This window comes from Scardinius erythrophthalmus (assembly GCF_964197995.2).
Source record: "Scardinius erythrophthalmus genome assembly, chromosome: 22".
NCBI classification, from domain to species: Eukaryota; Metazoa; Chordata; class Actinopteri; order Cypriniformes; family Leuciscidae; genus Scardinius; species Scardinius erythrophthalmus.
The window spans coordinates 32120444-32140443 of NC_138242.1; the positions used below are offsets into that span (position 1 = coordinate 32120444).

General features: G+C 35.5%; 1 protein-coding gene across 5 annotated transcripts in view; it reads left to right on the forward strand.

The window, feature by feature from the left end:
- Window positions 1–20000, forward strand: part of wdr48a (WD repeat domain 48a) — a 27081-nt gene that overhangs the window by 51 nt on the left and 7030 nt on the right. The window contains exons 1-16 of one of the 5 annotated variants that reach the window (XM_081352247.1): window positions 1–36; window positions 3130–3270; window positions 5784–5862; window positions 5942–6024; window positions 7321–7450; window positions 8480–8521; window positions 10441–10529; window positions 10938–11039; window positions 12791–13015; window positions 15646–15720; window positions 17847–17949; window positions 18173–18270; window positions 18357–18464; window positions 18678–18774; window positions 18854–18952; window positions 19949–20000. The exon at window positions 1–36 is cut by the window's left edge and continues 27 nt beyond it; the exon at window positions 19949–20000 is cut by the window's right edge and continues 54 nt beyond it. In XM_081352247.1, the coding sequence (XP_081208373.1) occupies window positions 1–36; window positions 3130–3270; window positions 5784–5862; window positions 5942–6024; window positions 7321–7450; window positions 8480–8521; window positions 10441–10529; window positions 10938–11039; window positions 12791–13015; window positions 15646–15720; window positions 17847–17949; window positions 18173–18270; window positions 18357–18464; window positions 18678–18774; window positions 18854–18952; window positions 19949–20000 (1559 nt within the window). The remainder of the gene's footprint in view (window positions 37–3129; window positions 3271–5783; window positions 5863–5941; window positions 6025–7320; window positions 7451–8479; window positions 8522–10440; window positions 10530–10937; window positions 11040–12790; window positions 13016–15645; window positions 15721–17846; window positions 17950–18172; window positions 18271–18356; window positions 18465–18677; window positions 18775–18853; window positions 18953–19948) is intronic. The other 4 variants (XM_081352248.1, XM_081352251.1, XM_081352250.1 and 1 more) reach the window with 4 other exon arrangements.

Consider the following 20000-nt stretch of genomic DNA (forward strand, 5'->3'; position numbering starts at 1 on the left):
CACAGGCAGAATGCAGCGGGGCGCAGGAAAGTGCAGGTGACTGTTTCACACTCGCGTGTGGGCTTGTGGTGTGTGTGTGCTATTTGTGCGATGAAAGTAGTGTTCAGACTGTAGATCGCGGTTGTGACGGCTGTTTTAAACGTGGGTGTGTGTGTTTGTGTGGCGCAGAGGGAGGTGGAGGCCAGGCTGTGTCTCTAAATCTAGTGTGCTGCCTATCAGACTGCAGTTTTGGGGCGTTTTGAGTCAGGTGTCTAAGAATGCTGCATACTAAGTCTGTATAGACAGCTTCTGCAACCCATGATAACACAAACTCGGTGTGTCGGAGTTTAAATGACTGTTATTGGCTGCAAATGGACAGATTTAGCCGGGTTTGGTCACAGATTTCGATTCTATAAGGTCACGTCGTGGCATTATGACAATAATCCTTCCATACATGATGAACATATGGGAATATGCTTACTGACTACATGACCATATAAGCACACAGCATACTGAACATATAGTCACGTGGTTACCATGCATATGTACATAAAAATATTGAACATTTGAAGATCTACACATATGTATAGGCTACAAAATATGAGTATATTGCTATATCATGCCTGCATACTGCACACGCATTTTACATGTGTTTGTCATGAAGGTGTTTTTGCTTTCCAGTAAAAAATGTCTATAAATTAATAGTCGTCATGGTGTAACTCAATTAAAATGAGTTCTGAACTTTATTACACAAATTAACAATGACTTAACCTTCAGAATTTTTGGGATTTTTTTAAATAAACAAATAAAAAAAGTGCTTCATCACACTGACTACTTCTTTTTTATTTTATTGTCATGTGTAATATATCCATGAATACAAGTAAAGGAGTAAAAAAAGGGCTAGAAATAAAATTAGTGTAATTCTCAGATGGCTTGTACAGTCTGTATTATATATTCATATGCCCTCATTTATCAATAAATGCAAAATTTCACTGATTATCGCCATAATAATATCGCCCAGCAATTATCGGGATTTCAATATTGACCAAAAATAATTGTTTATGATTTAACAATTGATTACGAACTTTATTACACAAATTAACAATGACTTAACCTTCAGAATTTTTGGGATTTTTTTAAATAAACAAATAAAAATAGTGCTTCATCACACTGACTACTTCTTTTTTATTTTATTGTCATGTGTAATATATACAAGTAAAGGAGTAAAAAAAGGGCTAGAAATAAAATTAGTGTAATTCTCAGATGGCTTGTATAGTCTGTATTATATATTCATATGCCCTCATTTAAACGCATTATACCGTGCTCACATTTTAGTTCTGTATTTTACCTCAGTCTTACGCTTCTTATTACTTTATAAAACTTTGAAAATAAAAGCTAAATGGATCTGCATGAATCATAGATCATGAATCTAATCTTTGTGAATCATAAGTGGCATCAAAAGCGGTGTATAAAGAGCTCTTTCCATCCTTGACTTTGATTTATTGTACCATGATGACTGTATAGTAGGGCTGCTCGATTATGGCAGAAATCGTAATCAATTGTTAAATCATAAACAATTATTTTTGGTCAATATTGAAATCCCGATAATTGCTGGGCGATATTATTATGGCGATAATTAGTGAAATTTTGCATTTATTGATACTTCAGCAAAAACTAATACTAGGTTAACTAATGTAAGAAAAATGTCCTCAAACAGTTTTCTTTTTTTTTAGGAATATGTGCTAATAGTGGTATTCAGATACAACAAAAAATGTAATAATCCAATGTAAAAAAACACTGCACTCTTACCGTACACATTAAATATAGATTAATCCTTATTAAAGTTACTTAATTTATTCAGTCAAGATCAGTGAGTGATTTTCCTTTGTCATTTGTTGTTTGATTATCATTAATGACGGACGTCAGCAGGTTTATTAGGCTGCTGTCACTTTAAGAGCGAATGCACGGATCCAACGTGCTGTTACACATGCGTTTTCTGCTTACGTTTACTTAAGACATAACCCACTGTTTACGTGAATACTCTAAATATATATATATTGACATTTTTGTGTTTAGGCGCGTATCCGAAGCCCTTTTGCGTATCCATGTTCAGCTCTGAGTCGGAGCGCACACAGAAAGCCGTCTGGGGAACAGCGTCTCTGTTGCGGCTTTATGTGCTTTTAATGACCGTGTTTAATATCAAACACGTCCTGACGTTCAGCAACAGCAGACTGCATTTTACAACACTCACTGATTCGGCTGATTTGGATGTTAAGTTTGGGATTTTAGGGAGGAACGAAAGCACATCGCTGTGAAGGAAAGGAAGGCGCTGGACAGAACACAATCATTTTACCTCGATTATCTTGTTTTCATGATCAATGGATGCCAAAATCGAGAATCAATTACAATTTATCGCACAGTGATTATAGTTAGTACTGCAGTAACTACATGTAACGTGTAACAAGGACACTGTAAAATAAAGTATGACCATATTATCATTGTACATCCAAATGTGTTTTCTAAAGTTTTTGGTTATTTTAATGCACATTTTGTAAAATAGGGAATATACATTTTCGGTGTATTTTCCAAGTCATAATTATGACAGAGAAAGTCGTAATTATTATGACTTTGTATCTCATAAATTAGATTTCTTATGACATAAAAAGCCTACAAATATGACTTTGTATGTCATAATTATGTTTTTTTTGTCATAATTTTGACTTTTTATGTCATAATTATGATTTACAAAAGCATATTTTTTTGTCTTATGTGCCGAAAATGGCTTTCATAGTTTATGTAAACATGTTAAAAGATGATCAATTTGCATAAAAAGAAAACGTGCCTCGACACCTTGCATTTTATGTATTTATATTTTAAACAAAAAAAATATTTGAAATATATAAAAAATATTAAAAATGTTTCTAATACTATATTATGACACATCATCAAATAAATGGTCACTGTGCATGTTCTGGCATTTATTTAGGCTATATTTATTTATTCACACAGTACATTATGCTCCCGCCTCGCGTGCGAGTACGATTAATCGCACAGCCCTACTGTATACATGCCGTTCTCTTAGTGCTTTCTTCAGTGTCCGATTAATCGTTAAAATCACTGCGACTAGTTCTGAGCGTGTGTGTGTTTCAGGTGTCGTATGTGATCAGAGATGAGGTGGAGAAATATAATCGTAATGGAGTCAACGCACTACAGCTGGACCCAGCTCTGAACCGGCTCTTCACCGCTGGACGAGACTCCATCATCAGGATATGGAGCGTCAACCAGCACAAGGTAAACCTGTCGATGTGATCTCAAACCTGATCAGAGAACAGCTGTTCCCTGGACCTGGGAAATGATGTCGCTGCTCTTTCCTAAAGACACATGTTTTTCTTCAACACCTGACCAATTAATGCTAGCTCTTACCTTTTCTATTCTATACTATTCTATTCTATTTGTTTTGTTTTTCTGTTTTAAAACTTATTTAGTAAGATTATGCCTGAAAATTTTGGGATTTTTTTTATCATATGTTTTTATACCCCCAAAAATTATTTGGCTTTAAGTACTATGTACTTGCATTGAAATTAATTATTTGATACAATGGACTTATTGTGTACATACATGTTTTTACATTGTACTTATATTTAAAAAATACAGCTGTAATTAATGTATGTAATCCCGTCTCACTCCTCAATAGCAGCAAAAGTGTTTTACAATACAACATCAACACAATAAATACATTGTTCTTATTTTTTTATGTAAGTACATAAAGCCACTTAATATAAAGTGGGACCAAAAATTATATAATATGACTTGTGTTTGTTTGATTGGTTTTATTGTATTTATATGATATTTGTATTTTTGTAATTAAATTTTTGCCATGAAAATAGCCTTAGATGCTGACATGGCATTAAATAAAATTATCTATCTATCTATCTATCTATCTATCTATCTATCTATCTATCTATCTATCTATCTATCTATCTATCTATCTATCTATCTATCTATCTATCTATCTATCTATCTATCTATCTATCTATCTATCTATCTATCTATCTATCTTCACAATATCTATCTATCTATCTATCTATCTATCTATCTATCTATCTATCTATCTATCTATCTATCTATCTATCTATCTATCTATCTATCTATCTATCTATCTATCTATCTATCTATCTATCTTCACAATATCTATCTATCTATCTATCTATCTATCTATCTATCTATCTATCTATCTATCTATCTATCTATCTATCTATCTATCTATCTATCTATCTATCTATCTATCTATCTATCTATCTATCTATCTTCTTACAATATCTATCTATCTATCTATCTATCTATCTATCTATCTATCTATCTATCTATCTATCTATCTATCTATCTATCTATCTATCTATCTATCTATCTTCTTACAATATCTATCTATCTATCTATCTATCTATCTATCTATCTATCTATCTATCTATCTATCTATCTATCTATCTATCTATCTATCTATCTATCTATCTATCTATCTATCTATCTATCTATCTATCTATCTATCTATCTTCTTACAATATCTATCTATCTATCTATCTATCTATCTATCTATCTATCTATCTATCTATCTATCTATCTTCTTACAATATCTATCTATCTATCTATCTATCTATCTATCTATCTATCTATCTATCTATCTATCTATCTATCTATCTATCTATCTATCTATCTATCTATCTATCTATCTATCTATCTATCTATCTATCTATCTATCTATCTTCTTACAATATCTATCTATCTATCTATCTATCTATCTATCTATCTATCTATCTATCTATCTATCTATCTATCTATCTATCTATCTATCTATCTATCTATCTATCTATCTATCTATCTTCTTACAATATCTATCTATCTATCTATCTATCTATCTATCTATCTATCTATCTATCTATCTATCTATCTATCTATCTATCTATCTATCTATCTATCTATCTATCTATCTATCTATCTATCTATCTATCTATCTATCTATCTATCTATCTATCTATCTATCTATCTATCTTCTTACAATATCTATCTATCTATCTATCTATCTATCTATCTATCTATCTATCTATCTATCTATCTATCTATCTATCTATCTATCTATCTATCTATCTATCTATCTATCTATCTATCTATCTATCTATCTATCTATCTATCTTCTTACAATATCTATCTATCTATCTATCTATCTATCTATCTATCTATCTATCTATCTATCTATCTATCTATCTATCTATCTATCTATCTATCTATCTATCTATCTATCTATCTATCTATCTATCTATCTATCTATCTATCTATCTATCTATCGTGCCAGAGAAACAAGCGCGCAGCCATCTTTATAAAGTTGTCTTTGAACTTCTGTTTTTGCGTTAGCTCTGCATATCTCTATGGCGTCGCTGTCAGGAGTGATTAGCTGAAGTGGGTTTACTTGTTATAGAGTTAATGAAAGTCATCATGAGGATTGTAATGTTTAATGCAGATGTCAGTAGACCGGGAAGATTTTAAAACGAGCTGTTCATTCATAAATGCGTAAGATCGCTGGTAAAATACAGACCGGAAGACAAAAGACAACGAGCGCAGCGCTGAAAAGGGGCGGGGCTACATATAAGGTCTATACAATTCTATTTATTTTGTTTTTCTGATAAAAAAAAAACAAACTTTGCTATGTGTGCTGTGATCGACTAGCTGAGACGTGTTCCAGCTCTTGTGTACTGTTGTAAGTGGCTTTGGGTAAAAGCGTCTGCTAATGCTGAACTGTGGATGTCTTGCAGCAGGATCCGTACATCGCATCAATGGAGCACCACACGGACTGGGTCAATGACATCGTCCTGTGCTGCAACGGGAAAACACGTGAGTGTCTGACAAGCGCAGGGCCTTTGTTGCTTGTGTACAGCACAGATGTGTATATATGTGTGTGTTGTCTCTACAGTGATATCCGCATCATCAGACACTACAGTGAAGGTCTGGAACGCACATAAGGGCTTCTGCATGTCAACGCTGCGAACACACAAGGTACTGTCATGTGACTAATGACTCCAGAGCTGCAGGAAAATAATACTCTTGAGTAGTGAAGATCCTGAGATGATTTTTGAATGATAAAATGTGAGAAACTCTCGAGATCCAAGAAAAGGTGATGCAGTGATTCATACATGTGAGACGGCACCGCTTCCTTATTGTATAGATATCCGGTAACACTTTACAATATGGTTCATTAGTTAACATGAACTAATAATGCACTGCACTTCTACAGCATTTATTAATCTTAGTTCATATTAATTTCAACATTTACTAATGCATTATTAAAATCAAAGGTTGTATTTGTTAACATTAGTTAATGCACTGTGAACTAACATGAACAAGTATTTTTATTAACTAACATTAACAAAGATGAATAAATACTGTAACAAATGTATTGCTCAATGTTAGTTAATACATTAACTAATGTTAACTAATGAGCCTTATTGTAAAGTTTTACCAGATATCCTTAATTATTTATCTTAATCATTTTTCCCTACTCATTAGCATGGTCACATGGGTAGCATCCTGAAGCTTTATTTCTGCTGCTATGTGTGGGTTTACAGGCCATTCATTTTTATATGTGTATATAAATACACTGACGTTCAAAAGTTTGGGATCTGAAAGATTTGTAATGTTTTTAAAAGAAGTCTCTTCTGCTCACTAATGGTGGATTTATTTGATTAAAAATGCAACAAAAAAAAAAAAAACTGTAATATTGTTAAATATTACAATTTAAAATAAATGTTTTCTATTTGAATATATTTTAAAATATAATTTATTCCTGTGATGAAAACTGAATCTTCAGTGTCACATGATCCTTCAGAAATCATTCTAATATGCTGATTTAATGCTCAAAAAAAATTCATTATTATTATCAATGTTGAAACGGTTATGTACAATTTTTATGCAGGATTATTTGATGAATAGAAAGTTCTATTTCATTTATTTGATATAGAATCTTTTGGAACATTATAAATGTCTTTACTGTCACTTTTGATCAATTTAGTGCATCCTTGCTGAATAAAAGTATTGATTTCCTTTCATTTTATTTATGATTTGTGAAGGATCATGTGACACTGAAGACTGGAGTATTGATGCTGAAAATTCAGCTTTGATCACAGGAATAAATTACACATATTCACATAGCAAATATATTCTCAGTTATTTTAAATTGTAATAATATTTCACAATTAAACAAAGTGTGCACTGTTTCTTGTTTTCTACTTTCAATAATTTGAATAATTTTTTTGAATATTTTTTTCATTAGTATGTTTGTGTGTGTTTATGTAGGACTATGTGAAAGCATTGGCGTATGCTAAAGACAAAGAGCTGGTGGCTTCGGCCGGGCTGGACCGACAGATCTTCCTCTGGGACGTGAACACACTCACAGCACTGACCGCATCCAATAACACTGTCACTAGTGAGTTCTCAATTACTCTGATTCAAATTACAGGGCGACTGATATTGATTTTTGGCTCAATAACAATACAGATTATTATATTTAAAGTCCCCCTGTAGTCAGTCATTTAATCCCATAAAGCTCATCTTTGATCACCAAAATGACACATTTAAAGTTTTTTCCTTAAAATATCTTGAATGTAACTCGACACCCTCGCCTCATTTAGTATGCGCGGTTCTATTAATATGCAAATGAGGCCCGCCTCCACTCACTCAAAGATCCACTGGTTGACGATCACACGTTGATCTGATTGGTTACAAGGTAGTTTGTGACGTCAGAAACACCAGCGATTTCAAAGCGTGTTTTTGAGACTGTCTTTGGTTCACTGCAGTTTTAAGGAGGAAATACTCAGCAATGGAGTCGACTTATGAATTTACACATGGTTTGTCTTAAAGCGCATTAAAAACACCACACAGACATATAAACAACATTAAAAGCTTGGTTTTAACCACAGTGGGACTTTAAGTGTCTAATAACTGATATGCATAACAAAAAAAATCTACTTTTTGATATTATAATGGCTGTAACACTTTACAATAAGGTCTTATTTGTTACCATTAGTTAATGCAATAGTTAATAATGAACAGTGTGTGTTTTACAGCATTAGTTAACCTTTGTTAATGTTAGTTAATCAAAATATTATTCATTGTTTGTTCATGTTAAGCCGCTTAAACCTTACTGTAAAGTGTTATGACTAAATGATCATTTATTGGTCTATTGCAGTGGTTTTCAACCTGTGGGCTGCGACGGTATTGCAAGGGGGCGCCAGTCACTATTAATACTAATAATAATTTTGGTAATATGTAAAACTGTCTAAATACATATAATAGTTTAACATATAATGAAATAACAGAAAATAAATATTAAACTGTTACTGTGTGTTCACTATTTACGCTCGCTGTTCGGTTGTGTTAAGAATAAACCACCAATACATTTGCTGCATACTGTAGGCTACAACAGATTTAAACATGGATGAATGGTTATCAACAGGGTCGCTGAAAAGGACAAATGCAGATGTTTCTTCATCTACAAGTAAGGATAAATCTTCAGCAATGCCTGACATCAAAAAGACTAAAGCTAGACCCAGAAAATACAGTAGTGACTAGCTAGCGGTAGTCTTCACATGTGTGGGAGCACAAGCAGCCGTGTTGCTTTATATTATTGAGCTTATTTTAGCTTTGCACATTATTTTACCGGAATGAGCTTTACGTCAAGCCTGATCTCCGTTTTCAACAGTGTTTAGTATATGCTAAGCGATACCAACCTTAGCATTAGGTGAGTCACACAGATTTCAGTTGTTAGTCTCTTAGCACCCTCAGTTGAAGCTGTAATAATCGGATATTGGCAAACGCTTCAGTGCGTATTTGTGTTTGCACTGCGGAGAGCATCAAATGTTGCCATTTTCAACGTGCTTTTGCAGAGTTGAGCAGTGCAGCCAATCACAGACATATCTGTTGATTCCTTGAATGCAACGGCCAATCAGAGGTGTTTAAGTTAGACAAGTTAGTCCACTTACCACTCAAAACACCAGAGTTTTAGAGATTAACTAACAGTGTAGACCGGATGTAAAGAGATGTATTGTGCAGTGTAGACAGCATTGATTTAAAGGGATAGTTCAACCAAAATGGAAAATTGTCGTCATTTACTCACCCTCAAGTTGTTCCAAACCTGTATAATTTTCTTTATTCTGTCGAATACAAAAGATGATATTTTGAAGAATGTTTGTAACCAAACATGAAAGTTTAAGCCTTGGCAATATAAAGATTCGAGCGCAAGAAGACACTAAAGAGAACTCAATTCGTTATTTACACTGCGTGGGAAGTTTGATGTGCGCAAGCATCCGAAGCGACAGCGCGCAAATACTGAAATGAGCTTTCTTTCGCTTCATCTTCCACAATTTCACAAAAAAAGTGTCCAAAATGCCCGTCTCGGCATTATCCTAGTAAACATAGCGGTTAAGGCTTAAGTGAACGTAAACGGTAAGAGAAAGACAACTCGTGTATCAGTATATTAGATCCGTGCCTTCACTCTTAAAGTGACAGCAGCCTAATATTGTCCTGCTTTCTGATTTTAATGTTAATCAAACAACGAAGGACAAAGAAAAAAACATTCTCTGCTCTTGACTGAAGAACTTTTGTAAGTTTAATAAGAATTTATCTGTTTAATTTATACATAAGACTATCTAGTGTTTTACATTTGATTACTTTATTCAATGTCTGAAAACTACTGTTACTTGTCTTTAATAATGTTTTAAATGTATATCAGTTAGGCTAGTAGTTTCAGCTGTGGCATTGAAATTGGAATAGAGAATTGTGAATTTTCACTGGTATCTAAAATTTTGGTTTCATGGCCAGTAAATTAATGTTTAAGGCTAGTAAGTTTTCTTAAGTCACCGGCCATTGGTTAGTTTTAGGGCCTAAAGTTAGTTTTAGGCCCTGCATACAAATATTTGTCAAAATATCTTTAATATAAATAATAATATAAAGACATTTATACAGGTTTGGAACAACTTGAGGGCAAGTAAATGATGACAGAATTAAACATTTTTGGGTGAACTATCCCTTTAACTCTCAAAATTGCAATGATTGACATGGTGACCATAGCAATGGGACAAAAGTCTTATTTCTGCATGAAGGCTAGAGCAGCCGATTTGATCCTGGGCTCGATAACCCATTATCTGCATTCTCTGACAAAAATAGTCGGGTCCGTTACAATTCTTGAAGTGGGCCGCGGAAACTTGCGTGTTTGGTTGTGTGGGCCGCGAGTTGGAAAAGGTTGGGAACCACTGGTCTATTGCAATCACAATCCAAACAACAGATGAAATAAGTTACTTTACACTTTTTATTTGGTGCCTTTTATCAGTAGACCCAAAATCTGTATTAAAGAATCACTGAATCCTGGATTTTAAGTTTGTGTTTAAAGATAAATATCTCTTTCTTTATGCTATACAGCGTCTTCTCTCAGCGGGAACAAGGACTCCATCTACAGTTTGGCCATGAATCAGATGGGGACCGTTATAGTGTCGGGATCCACTGAAAAGGTCTGACATTTAATTTCTGAGTGAAATAATCTTAGTGATAAATCTCAATTTCTGCCATGCATTTTTGGTTAACATTATTGTTATGCAGCCTTGATTACATTTGCAGTCTTTTTTGATCAGGGACATATTAAAAGAGTAAATAAAGTTAGTTTCAGTTTCATTTCAGTATGTAATGCAATAATAAATCCATCCATCCATCCATCCATCCATCCATCCATCCATCCATCCATCCATCCATCCATCCATCCATCCATCCATCCATCCATCCATCCATCCATCCATCCATCCATCCATCCATCCATCCATCCATCCATCCATCCATCCATCCATCCATCCATTGCCTGAATTCTTCTGATGCCGATAATTTCACATTGTCTTTATTTAATTGATTTGTTGTTCTCACTTCAGGTGCTGAGAGTGTGGGACCCGCGCACCTGTGCCAAGCTAATGAAACTGAAAGGACATTCAGACAACGTCAAATCACTGCTGCTAAACAGAGATGGAACTCAGGTTAGATCAAGACATGTGCTAAAATATGTTCTTCAACTCCCCTTTATAATTGAGGTTAATATTTCAATCGTTTTATTTCAATCTTATTCACACTAATTATAAACACCAATCTTAGGGTCAGATTTACTAAACGGGACAAATTAGCGTGAGAGTGCAATTCCACAAATGTGCCGATAGGAGTGGCAAGTTTTACACGTGATCTACTGCTCTAACACAGACAAATCATTTATATAATGAACAACGCAATCTACCAAGAGCAGCGCAAATTAGCATTGGGACTGTGATATCCCAGCTGAAGAAGAGCCACAGTACGTTGAAAAGAGCCAGAGGGCAAAAAATGAAGGGTTGCAAGAAGTTTTGATGCACCAGGTATTAGTCTCTCCCTATGGAGGATCCCTTTCCCACTCTACAGATAAAGCGTTGTCGGGAAAATTCGCTTCGCGTGCCTACACCAAAGTGACAAAATAAAATAAAATTCTGTATCAAAATTTATAAGGAAAGACCAGTACTTTGTTTATGCTTGGCTTGTAGGGAATTACAAACCTGCGCACATATATTCAAACGCACATAACTATAGAACCAATTCTTAATGCGCATGTGAACGCCATCAGCGTTTCTCACAGGTTCGCGTTTAAAGTCTGTGTAGAGAGAACGGTGTCGTGTTAGCGGCCCCTAAGTTAATAACTAATGATCGTTGCGACGGAAGCGAATGAATCAAAACTAACTTAAGCTGGAAAATAACTTTATTAAAGAACCGCTATAAAGCCAAAACAATCTCTGTTACCTTAAATTATACGTTTATCTCTGTAAAGCTGCTTTGAAACAATCTACATAAATGAAGATGACTTGACTTCTTGTAGTTGAGGGACTACAACTGTCGCAAAATGGGTTAAGACATGCTTTTTTGGGGGCGTTAAATAATGGCGCAAATATCAGTAAATTGACTAGCGCAAACATTAGTAAATTGTGTTGCGTGATTCATTTCAATACTCTCCTCCCATAAATTTTGCGTTTGAAAGGGAAACTCCTACAAATGCAATGAGGTCAGCCGCAAAAACAACTCAGTCTAAGCCTTTTCAGCGCTAATTTTGCACTGCGTGTCTTTAGTAAATCCTGACAGTAGTTTATTAGCGCCAAAAGAGGGTTTGCACTGGCGCAAGCTGTTAGTAAATCTGGCCCTTGTTCTTGTTGACTGTAGAAGAGATTAAAACTACTAGATGGTGCGTTCAAGTCCTCCTGGGAAGTTCGTACTTACGAGGTGGGAAGTCGTGTTTGCGAAGTCACTTTCGTCGGAGTAAAATGGCGGTGTACTTTCTCTTAATTAATTACACAAATATACAGCAAGGTTCTTAAACTCTAGTTCTAGAAAATGAAGAACAAAGAAATGTGCATCAGGTGTACTTTGGTTTTTTATGTTTTTAATTAATTTATGAAGCCACTACAAACTTAATCATTACATATTTCATTGTCATATTATAATGACATCATATTCTGTGCTGGCATTTAGCTTACTTCGCTGTAAATAGAAAAGTCTAGCAATATCACTGCTTAAGTATTTTGTTATTCTGCCATTTTTCTCAGTGACGCCCTCAACTCCCTCTCGTATTTACGTCATTGTGGTGGCACTCATGCGATCAACTCGTAAATACGATCTTAACGAGATGACTTGAACGCATCACTAGTCCAGTCCTGGATTCCAGCTGTCTGTGCTGTTGTGTTCAGCGCTGGTTTGTGTGTGTGTGTGTGTTCAGTGTCTTTCAGGGAGTTCTGACGGGACGATCCGGCTGTGGTCTCTGGGTCAGCAGAGGTGTATCGCCACGTACCGCGTTCACGATGAGGGCGTCTGGGCGCTGCAGGTCAACGAGGCCTTCACACACGTGTATTCCGGGGGTCGCGACCGCAAAATCTACTGCACAGACCTGCGCAACCCTGACATCCGTGTGCTGATCTGTGAAGAGAAAGCGCCTGTGTTGAAGGTGTGATAGTCAAATACTATAGCAAAATGATGGAAGTTTATTTAACTTCTTATTTAAGAGTCAGATTTCTGTTGTAAATATATATATATATATATATATATATATATATATATATATATATTAGGGCTGCACGTTTTCAAGTTTTTCATTAACCGTTAACCGAGGCCCTTAGCGGTTAATACTCGGTTAACCATAGTGTGCGCGCCGCAACCCCGAGATAGGCAAAATTTGCGGGTGGGACATGTCCCCACCACTATTTTCTAAGGTCGATATTGTCACCACTTTTGAAACATCTCGCGGCATGAATACCAATACAAATAAACAAAACATCTTCAGTTAACTAGCAGAGCATTCATTTCGTTCGTTTTTTTTTTTTTTTTAGGCGATCTAGCGCTGAAATGTTTTGTTTTTTAAATCAAGTGATCAAAGTGCTCGTTGCCGCTGCGATCGAGAAGGGGCTTGTAAAACGTGCTGAGGTATTATTAATTCGTGGCCACAACAATTCACCTGATACTGATAAATATTCACCAATTCACAAAAAAAAAAAGGAATAAAAAGCTGTAGTCGGCCTTCACTGAAGAGCTATCTTCACAGGGACGAAAAACAGTTTAATAATTATTATTAATTCGTGGCCACGAAATAATTCACCTGAATATTCACCAATTCACAAAATATAGGTCTTTAGCATTCACTAATTAATAGTATCAAACTGTTTTTGGCCACGTTAAATCAAAATGAGGGAGGGAAATAGTTCAACGTGTCCACGATTTATTAAAACGAGGGAACAAATAAGTCGTCGTAACAACTAATTATTTAGATCAGTGGACAGGGCGCATAAGAACAAACAGTGAGAGAGCCCCGGCCGCGCGCGCGCGCACTCTCACCGCCTTCAAACAACACGAGCGCTGTATTGCTCTCTCTCCCTCGCGCATATCAACACAGTAAAAGGTCGGAAGACCGATTGTGTTTTATAGATTAGTAGTTTGTTCATATAAAGTGTTTGATTAGCAAGTACATGTTTAGGAAATGCATAATACAAATTGTATGGGTTAATGTAACGGTAAACGGACTCTGCGGGTAAAACTGTTGTGATGAAACTGCGCATGCGCGGGGTAAAACTGCTGGTGTAAAGCTGTGGCTCTGCAGACAGATATTATTGTGCTGCGATCAGTGGCGCGGATACTGACTGACTATATTTGTTTCTGGCTCGCGCACAGCCTTCATTCTCGGACGCGCGCTTTCTTTGCCCGCTTCATATTAGAAAACTGGTCTAGCGGTCTCTGGCGGTGCAAAAATGTATTACAACTAAATTCAATGCACACCATTGACGCCACTTAACCGAGCAAAATGTTTCACTCGGTTACGCAATTTTTAACGGTTAATCGGTTAATCGGTTAACCATGGACACCCCTATATATATATATATATATATATATATATATATATATATATATATATATATACACATATATATATATACACACATATATATATACACATATATATATATACACATATATACACACACACACACACACACACACACACACACATACACGCATTTATTGTAGGTTTTACCACCCGGTTATTAAAATATAAGTCATTTTTGTGGTACGATATCTGTTTATTTACAATATTAACTGGATAAAGATAGAGGAGAATAGCAAAACATGTTGTTTAAAGTCCACAATCAAAAGTTAAATTGTCGCTGTCGGGTGGAAACCTCGTATCTCCCATGTTTTCATAAATCATTACTATTGGTCACTCTTTACATATGTCTGTGGGTTTTACAAATATTTAAGCAATGAAAAGTGTTAAAAAGAGCTTGTGACTCTCTTGTAACTCTATTGGCTCCTCAAACTGTCAGTCAAACCTCATAACTCCGCCCACCTCTGTCATGAATGAACACGTTCTGGAGCGTCTCTGCTTGTTTTCAAAGCAATGGTAAATAAAGAACTGGTTCTTTTAATACATATATAAATGCTAATGTTTTATGTATTTGAGGAGGTCTATGGTCTTAGTCTAGTAAATACTGTCTTAAATAGCCTGTGCGAAGAACTTCGTCTTTATTAATATAAGATTTTGTCCAAATGACAGAAAAAACTGAGCGCCCACATATAGCTACAGTAAACTCTATTACCTGTAAGTTGAAGAAAACATAATGCGATGCACTCACTGCCTCAGATGTGGCCGTTCTAATGACGCAAATGATCAAAACTGTACAAAATTCGCTGTTCAAAACTACATTTGAGCTTGATTTTGGTCAAATGTTAATAATACACATGCAAATGTCTGACCATACTTAGTCACGATATCAGCTTTGACAACATGGTGTTTAATTACTTTAAAAATATATATTTTTTTTCATTTCCAGCAAAGTAGCGTTTTTGGAGATTCAAGGTTTCCGCCTGACAACAACTCACAAGCATAGAGTGTAATATAAAGTGTGTCAAGTATGTGTAGGATATATGTTTTATATGTTAATATTGAGAAATAAAGTGATCTCCATAGACTTCAGATCTAGGGTGGAGGTTTATGCCTCCAACACCTGCGGCAGCTGTGGACCACGGCCAGGTAATGGAGAGTAAGGTAAAGTTACTGAAGTGTGTATGTGCTTGGGTGTCTTCCAGATGGAGCTGGACAGGTCAGCTGATCCGCATTCGGCCATCTGGGTTTCCACCACGAAGTCCACGGTTAATAAATGGGTGAGTGCAGCTGGTGTCCGGCGTGACGTGAGCGGAAACAGCACCTGCTCCAGCTGTGGTGACGTCACACACTGAGCTTTCAGTATTGTGCAGCGTGCTCGTTTACGCCGAGGGTCATTATTTAGTGTCGCCTTTCCCTGGATGTGGTCCAGTGCTATTATTTTAAGGTCATCTTTTGTGTTGCATGTTATCCACCCTATTCTTTATGTAAGAGCAGGCGCAGACATTTGCATCACCGTGTCCTAACCAGACGCGATGCGATAAGATTCCAGCGACAAATAATTTGTCTATCCACACTAGAAGCGGCGCGACTGCGAGATGAGTCAAAATCAATCAAAACCCACAGCCAATCAGAACAGCGTGTGGGCGGAGTCAGACAATCAGAACAGCGTGTGGGTGGAGTCAGCCAATCAGAACAGCGTGTGGGTGGAGTCAGCCAATCAGAACAGCGTGTGGGCAGAGTCAGCCAATCAGAACAGCGTGTGGGCGGGGTCAGCCAATCAGAACAGTGTGTGGGTGGAGTCAGCCAATCAGAACAGTGTGTGGGCGGAGTCTCGCGGCACCAGAGTGTAATCCTCACGGCACTCGCTACAAAATGGATTAGTAGCTACATAATCAAATTCACAAATATTACACCATTACATATTAAAAATACACAGGCTACTGAGTTACTAAAACAATCTTTGTCAAAGAATACACTTGTTTGTTCACAGTTTGAACGTTGTTTCCATTTGTTTAATTTGAAGATCTGAGGTGAATTATCCATTGTTGCTTTTACAGCCTCAAAGCTGGAGCACTAAATGATATTCAGAGTCACATGACACGCTTTCAACATTAAATAAAGCACATAAACAGCGCCTGAGATTATCATCGCCACACTTTGTGTTTGTTGTTCCAGCGTGACGCCGCAGAAAAATAGAAACCGTTTCTAAAATAGACTCGTCGCGTGTCGCCGTTGGGGCTGGTTAGGACGAACACTCTGATTAACATGGAAAAGAGGCATTTTATCGCGTGTAGTTAGGACACGGTGTAAAAATGATTGTGTCTGGCTTCTGGTGTCATCATCTTCCAGTTATTTAGTTATGTCCACAGGTCGTATCTTTAAGTGGTCGAATCATGCATGGCCATTGGTACTCGCACATACACGCGAGTTCATGCTTTTCATCCTCAAAAATATTTCTCATAGCAAAAATTACAACATTGGCAGTCACAAATATAGTTTTTTCTCCAAATATCAGCATTCTTACAAATTTGACATTGATTTTATACAACAGTTCAATAAACAAGAAGTTATTATTAAGTGACTTACATTTTAGACACAAAGTTGCCTGTTTTGCACTCTTTCGCCAACGAATATTGGTCCAAATAAAGCCACAGGACCGTTTTGCATCTCTGAGCAAAACACAGCAGTGTTTCATTACTGAATCATGAATGATTCACTCATTAAGACAGTCAAATGCTTCGTTCCTGAATGAATCAGTCGAATAAATGATTCAATGACTCACTCATTAACAGTGACTTGCTGCCACCTACTGGCGGTTTTAATTTCACATTTAAACTTTTTATTTTTTAAATAATTTCTAATATCAATATTCAACGTTTTATGTTTAAAACATCAAAACGTTATTTCTGCATGTGTAACAGCAGGTTAAACACATTCATGTCCCTCTGATCTGCATTAAACAGTCTGTGTAAAAGCATCTAAATCCACTTCAGTTTCCTCTGCACTGCAAATATGAATTTTAATTGGCAACAGCCCTATTGTGTATTACTATTCTAACTGAATTTATTCATTAAATGTAATAATTTGACGCAATAGATGATGCATACATTTAATTCGTTTAGAAAAAATTACTTTATAAAGGTAAAAATGCCCATTAAAGGTAAAAATATATTGAAACTTATTGGAAAAGATGATTTGTGTCACTGCTGTGAACTGACCAACACACAGAATATGAAGAATACCAAAGACTTTAGGAGTCAGTCCTAAACCTGCCAGTGTACAACACAATAAACACACAGCAGAATATCGTCTATTTATCATTATCGATATATCTCTTGGTTCTCTTGGCAAATCTTGGTTTTATGTTCAATGTCTATATTGATTTTTTGTTTCTCTGTTTCAGTCTCTGAAAGGAATCCATAATTTCCGAGCGTCTGGAGATTATGACAACGACTGCAGCGCTCCGCTGACGCCTCTGTACACGCAGCCCGAACAGGTTATCAAAGGTACGACTGTCTGCATGATGCACTTCAGTCTTGAATTGTGTCTCTTTAGTGTGTTTAAGACACCAGGAAATGAGCTTGATGACAGTTTTCATTGTATTCTACACAGCGATGTATGTTGGCGTATCATCCAGTGAAACATAAACATGAAAATGACTTAAGATATGTATGATGATCAGCTTTAAACCGTATCTTCAGCATGTTGATTTGATGTCTTGACCTCTAGGTGGCGCCAGTATAATTCAGTGCCACATTCTGAATGACAAAAGACACATTCTGACCAAAGACACCAACAATAATGTGGCATACTGGGATGTGCTCAAGGTACCGTGTTAGATTAACGTTTATATTCATTGATTGATTCGAATGCTAGTTGTCGTGTAACTGGTTTGCTTTCTGATGTTTCTCAGGCTTGTAAAGTTGAAGACTTAGGGAAGATGGAGTTTGATGAAGAGATCAAGAAAAGGTTCAAGATGGTTTATGTGCCGAACTGGTTTTCAGTGGATCTGAAGACGGGGGTGAGTCGGTGTTTCACAGGGTTCCCACGGGTCCTTGAAATCCTTGAAAGTTTGTGAATCTGAAAAAAAATAAAAAATTGAATTTGAGGGTATTGGACCTGGAAAGTCCTTGAAAGGTCCTTGAATTTGAAGTTAACAGAGGTGTGGGAGCCTTTCAACACAGATTTAGTGTTTGTCAGGTCTGTTAGAAATCTTTTGGCTTTTGATTGACAGATGTTGACTATAACGCTGGACGAGAGCGACTGTTTTGCGGCCTGGGTTTCTGCTAAAGACGCCGGATTCACCAGTCCTGACGGATCCGACCCCAAACGTGAGAACGACCTCAAGAGGCTTATGTTTATGGTGACGGTATATCCTGAAGGTGTGTTAATGTGTTTGTTGTGGCGCAGTGAATCTGGGTGGGCTTCTGCTTCAGGCTCTGCTGGAGTACTGGCCTCGCACACACATCAACCCCATGGACGAGGAGAGCGAACTGAATCATGGGAGCGGTAAAAACACTCTGCCCTGAACTAAAACACTGATTATAATATTTAATTGTTTAAAATAAATATATATGTATTGACAAATATAAATATTTTATATTGTAAGTTTATACTTGCAGTATCATATCTACTATATATGGTAATTATAAAAAAGATTATATATTTTTCAGGAATTATAAACTTGGATATTTTGTTAAAATTAATATAGATATTGTTATAAAGATTATTAGTAGTAGCACTATCTATCTTTGTGTTAAAAAAATTAATATATATATATATATATAAATACACACACACACACACACACACATATATATATGAAGAGTTGCCATCTGGAATTTTCTTCTAGAATGATCATTTTTATGAAGCTCGTATATTTAAATTCAATAATTTCGCTTTAATGGCAATGAAAATTACCTATTAATTGTCATTTAAGTGAAATTACTGAACTTAAATATACGAGCTTGATGATAATGATCATTCTAGAAGAAAATTCCAGATGGCACTTAGAGGCTTTTGCATCTGAACTCTTCATATATATGTGTGTGTGTGTGTGTGTGTGTGTATGTATATATATATATATATATATATATATATATATATATATAGGAATGATTATTAGTATATATAATTATATACTTGGATATAACTTTTTATAATATATAACATTTTATAAAAAAAATATATATATATATAATGTTTTACTATATATTATTTTTTTTACCATATATTATACGTATATACATATTTATTACTTATAATTATTATAATATAAATCTACATATAATATTATTAATAATAATTTAATAATAAATTATTATTATTATTATTATTAATATTATAGAGTAAATATAAAATATCGGATTTAATGTTTATACAATATGACATTTATATTTATTTACATATAATAATATCCAAGTTTATAATTACTATATGTATTTCTAAGTTTCTTCTTCAGATGATGATGATGATGATGATGGCATATGTTGTGTGTTTGCTCAGTGAACGGTGAACACGAGAGCCGGATACAGAAAGGAAACGGATATTTTCAGGT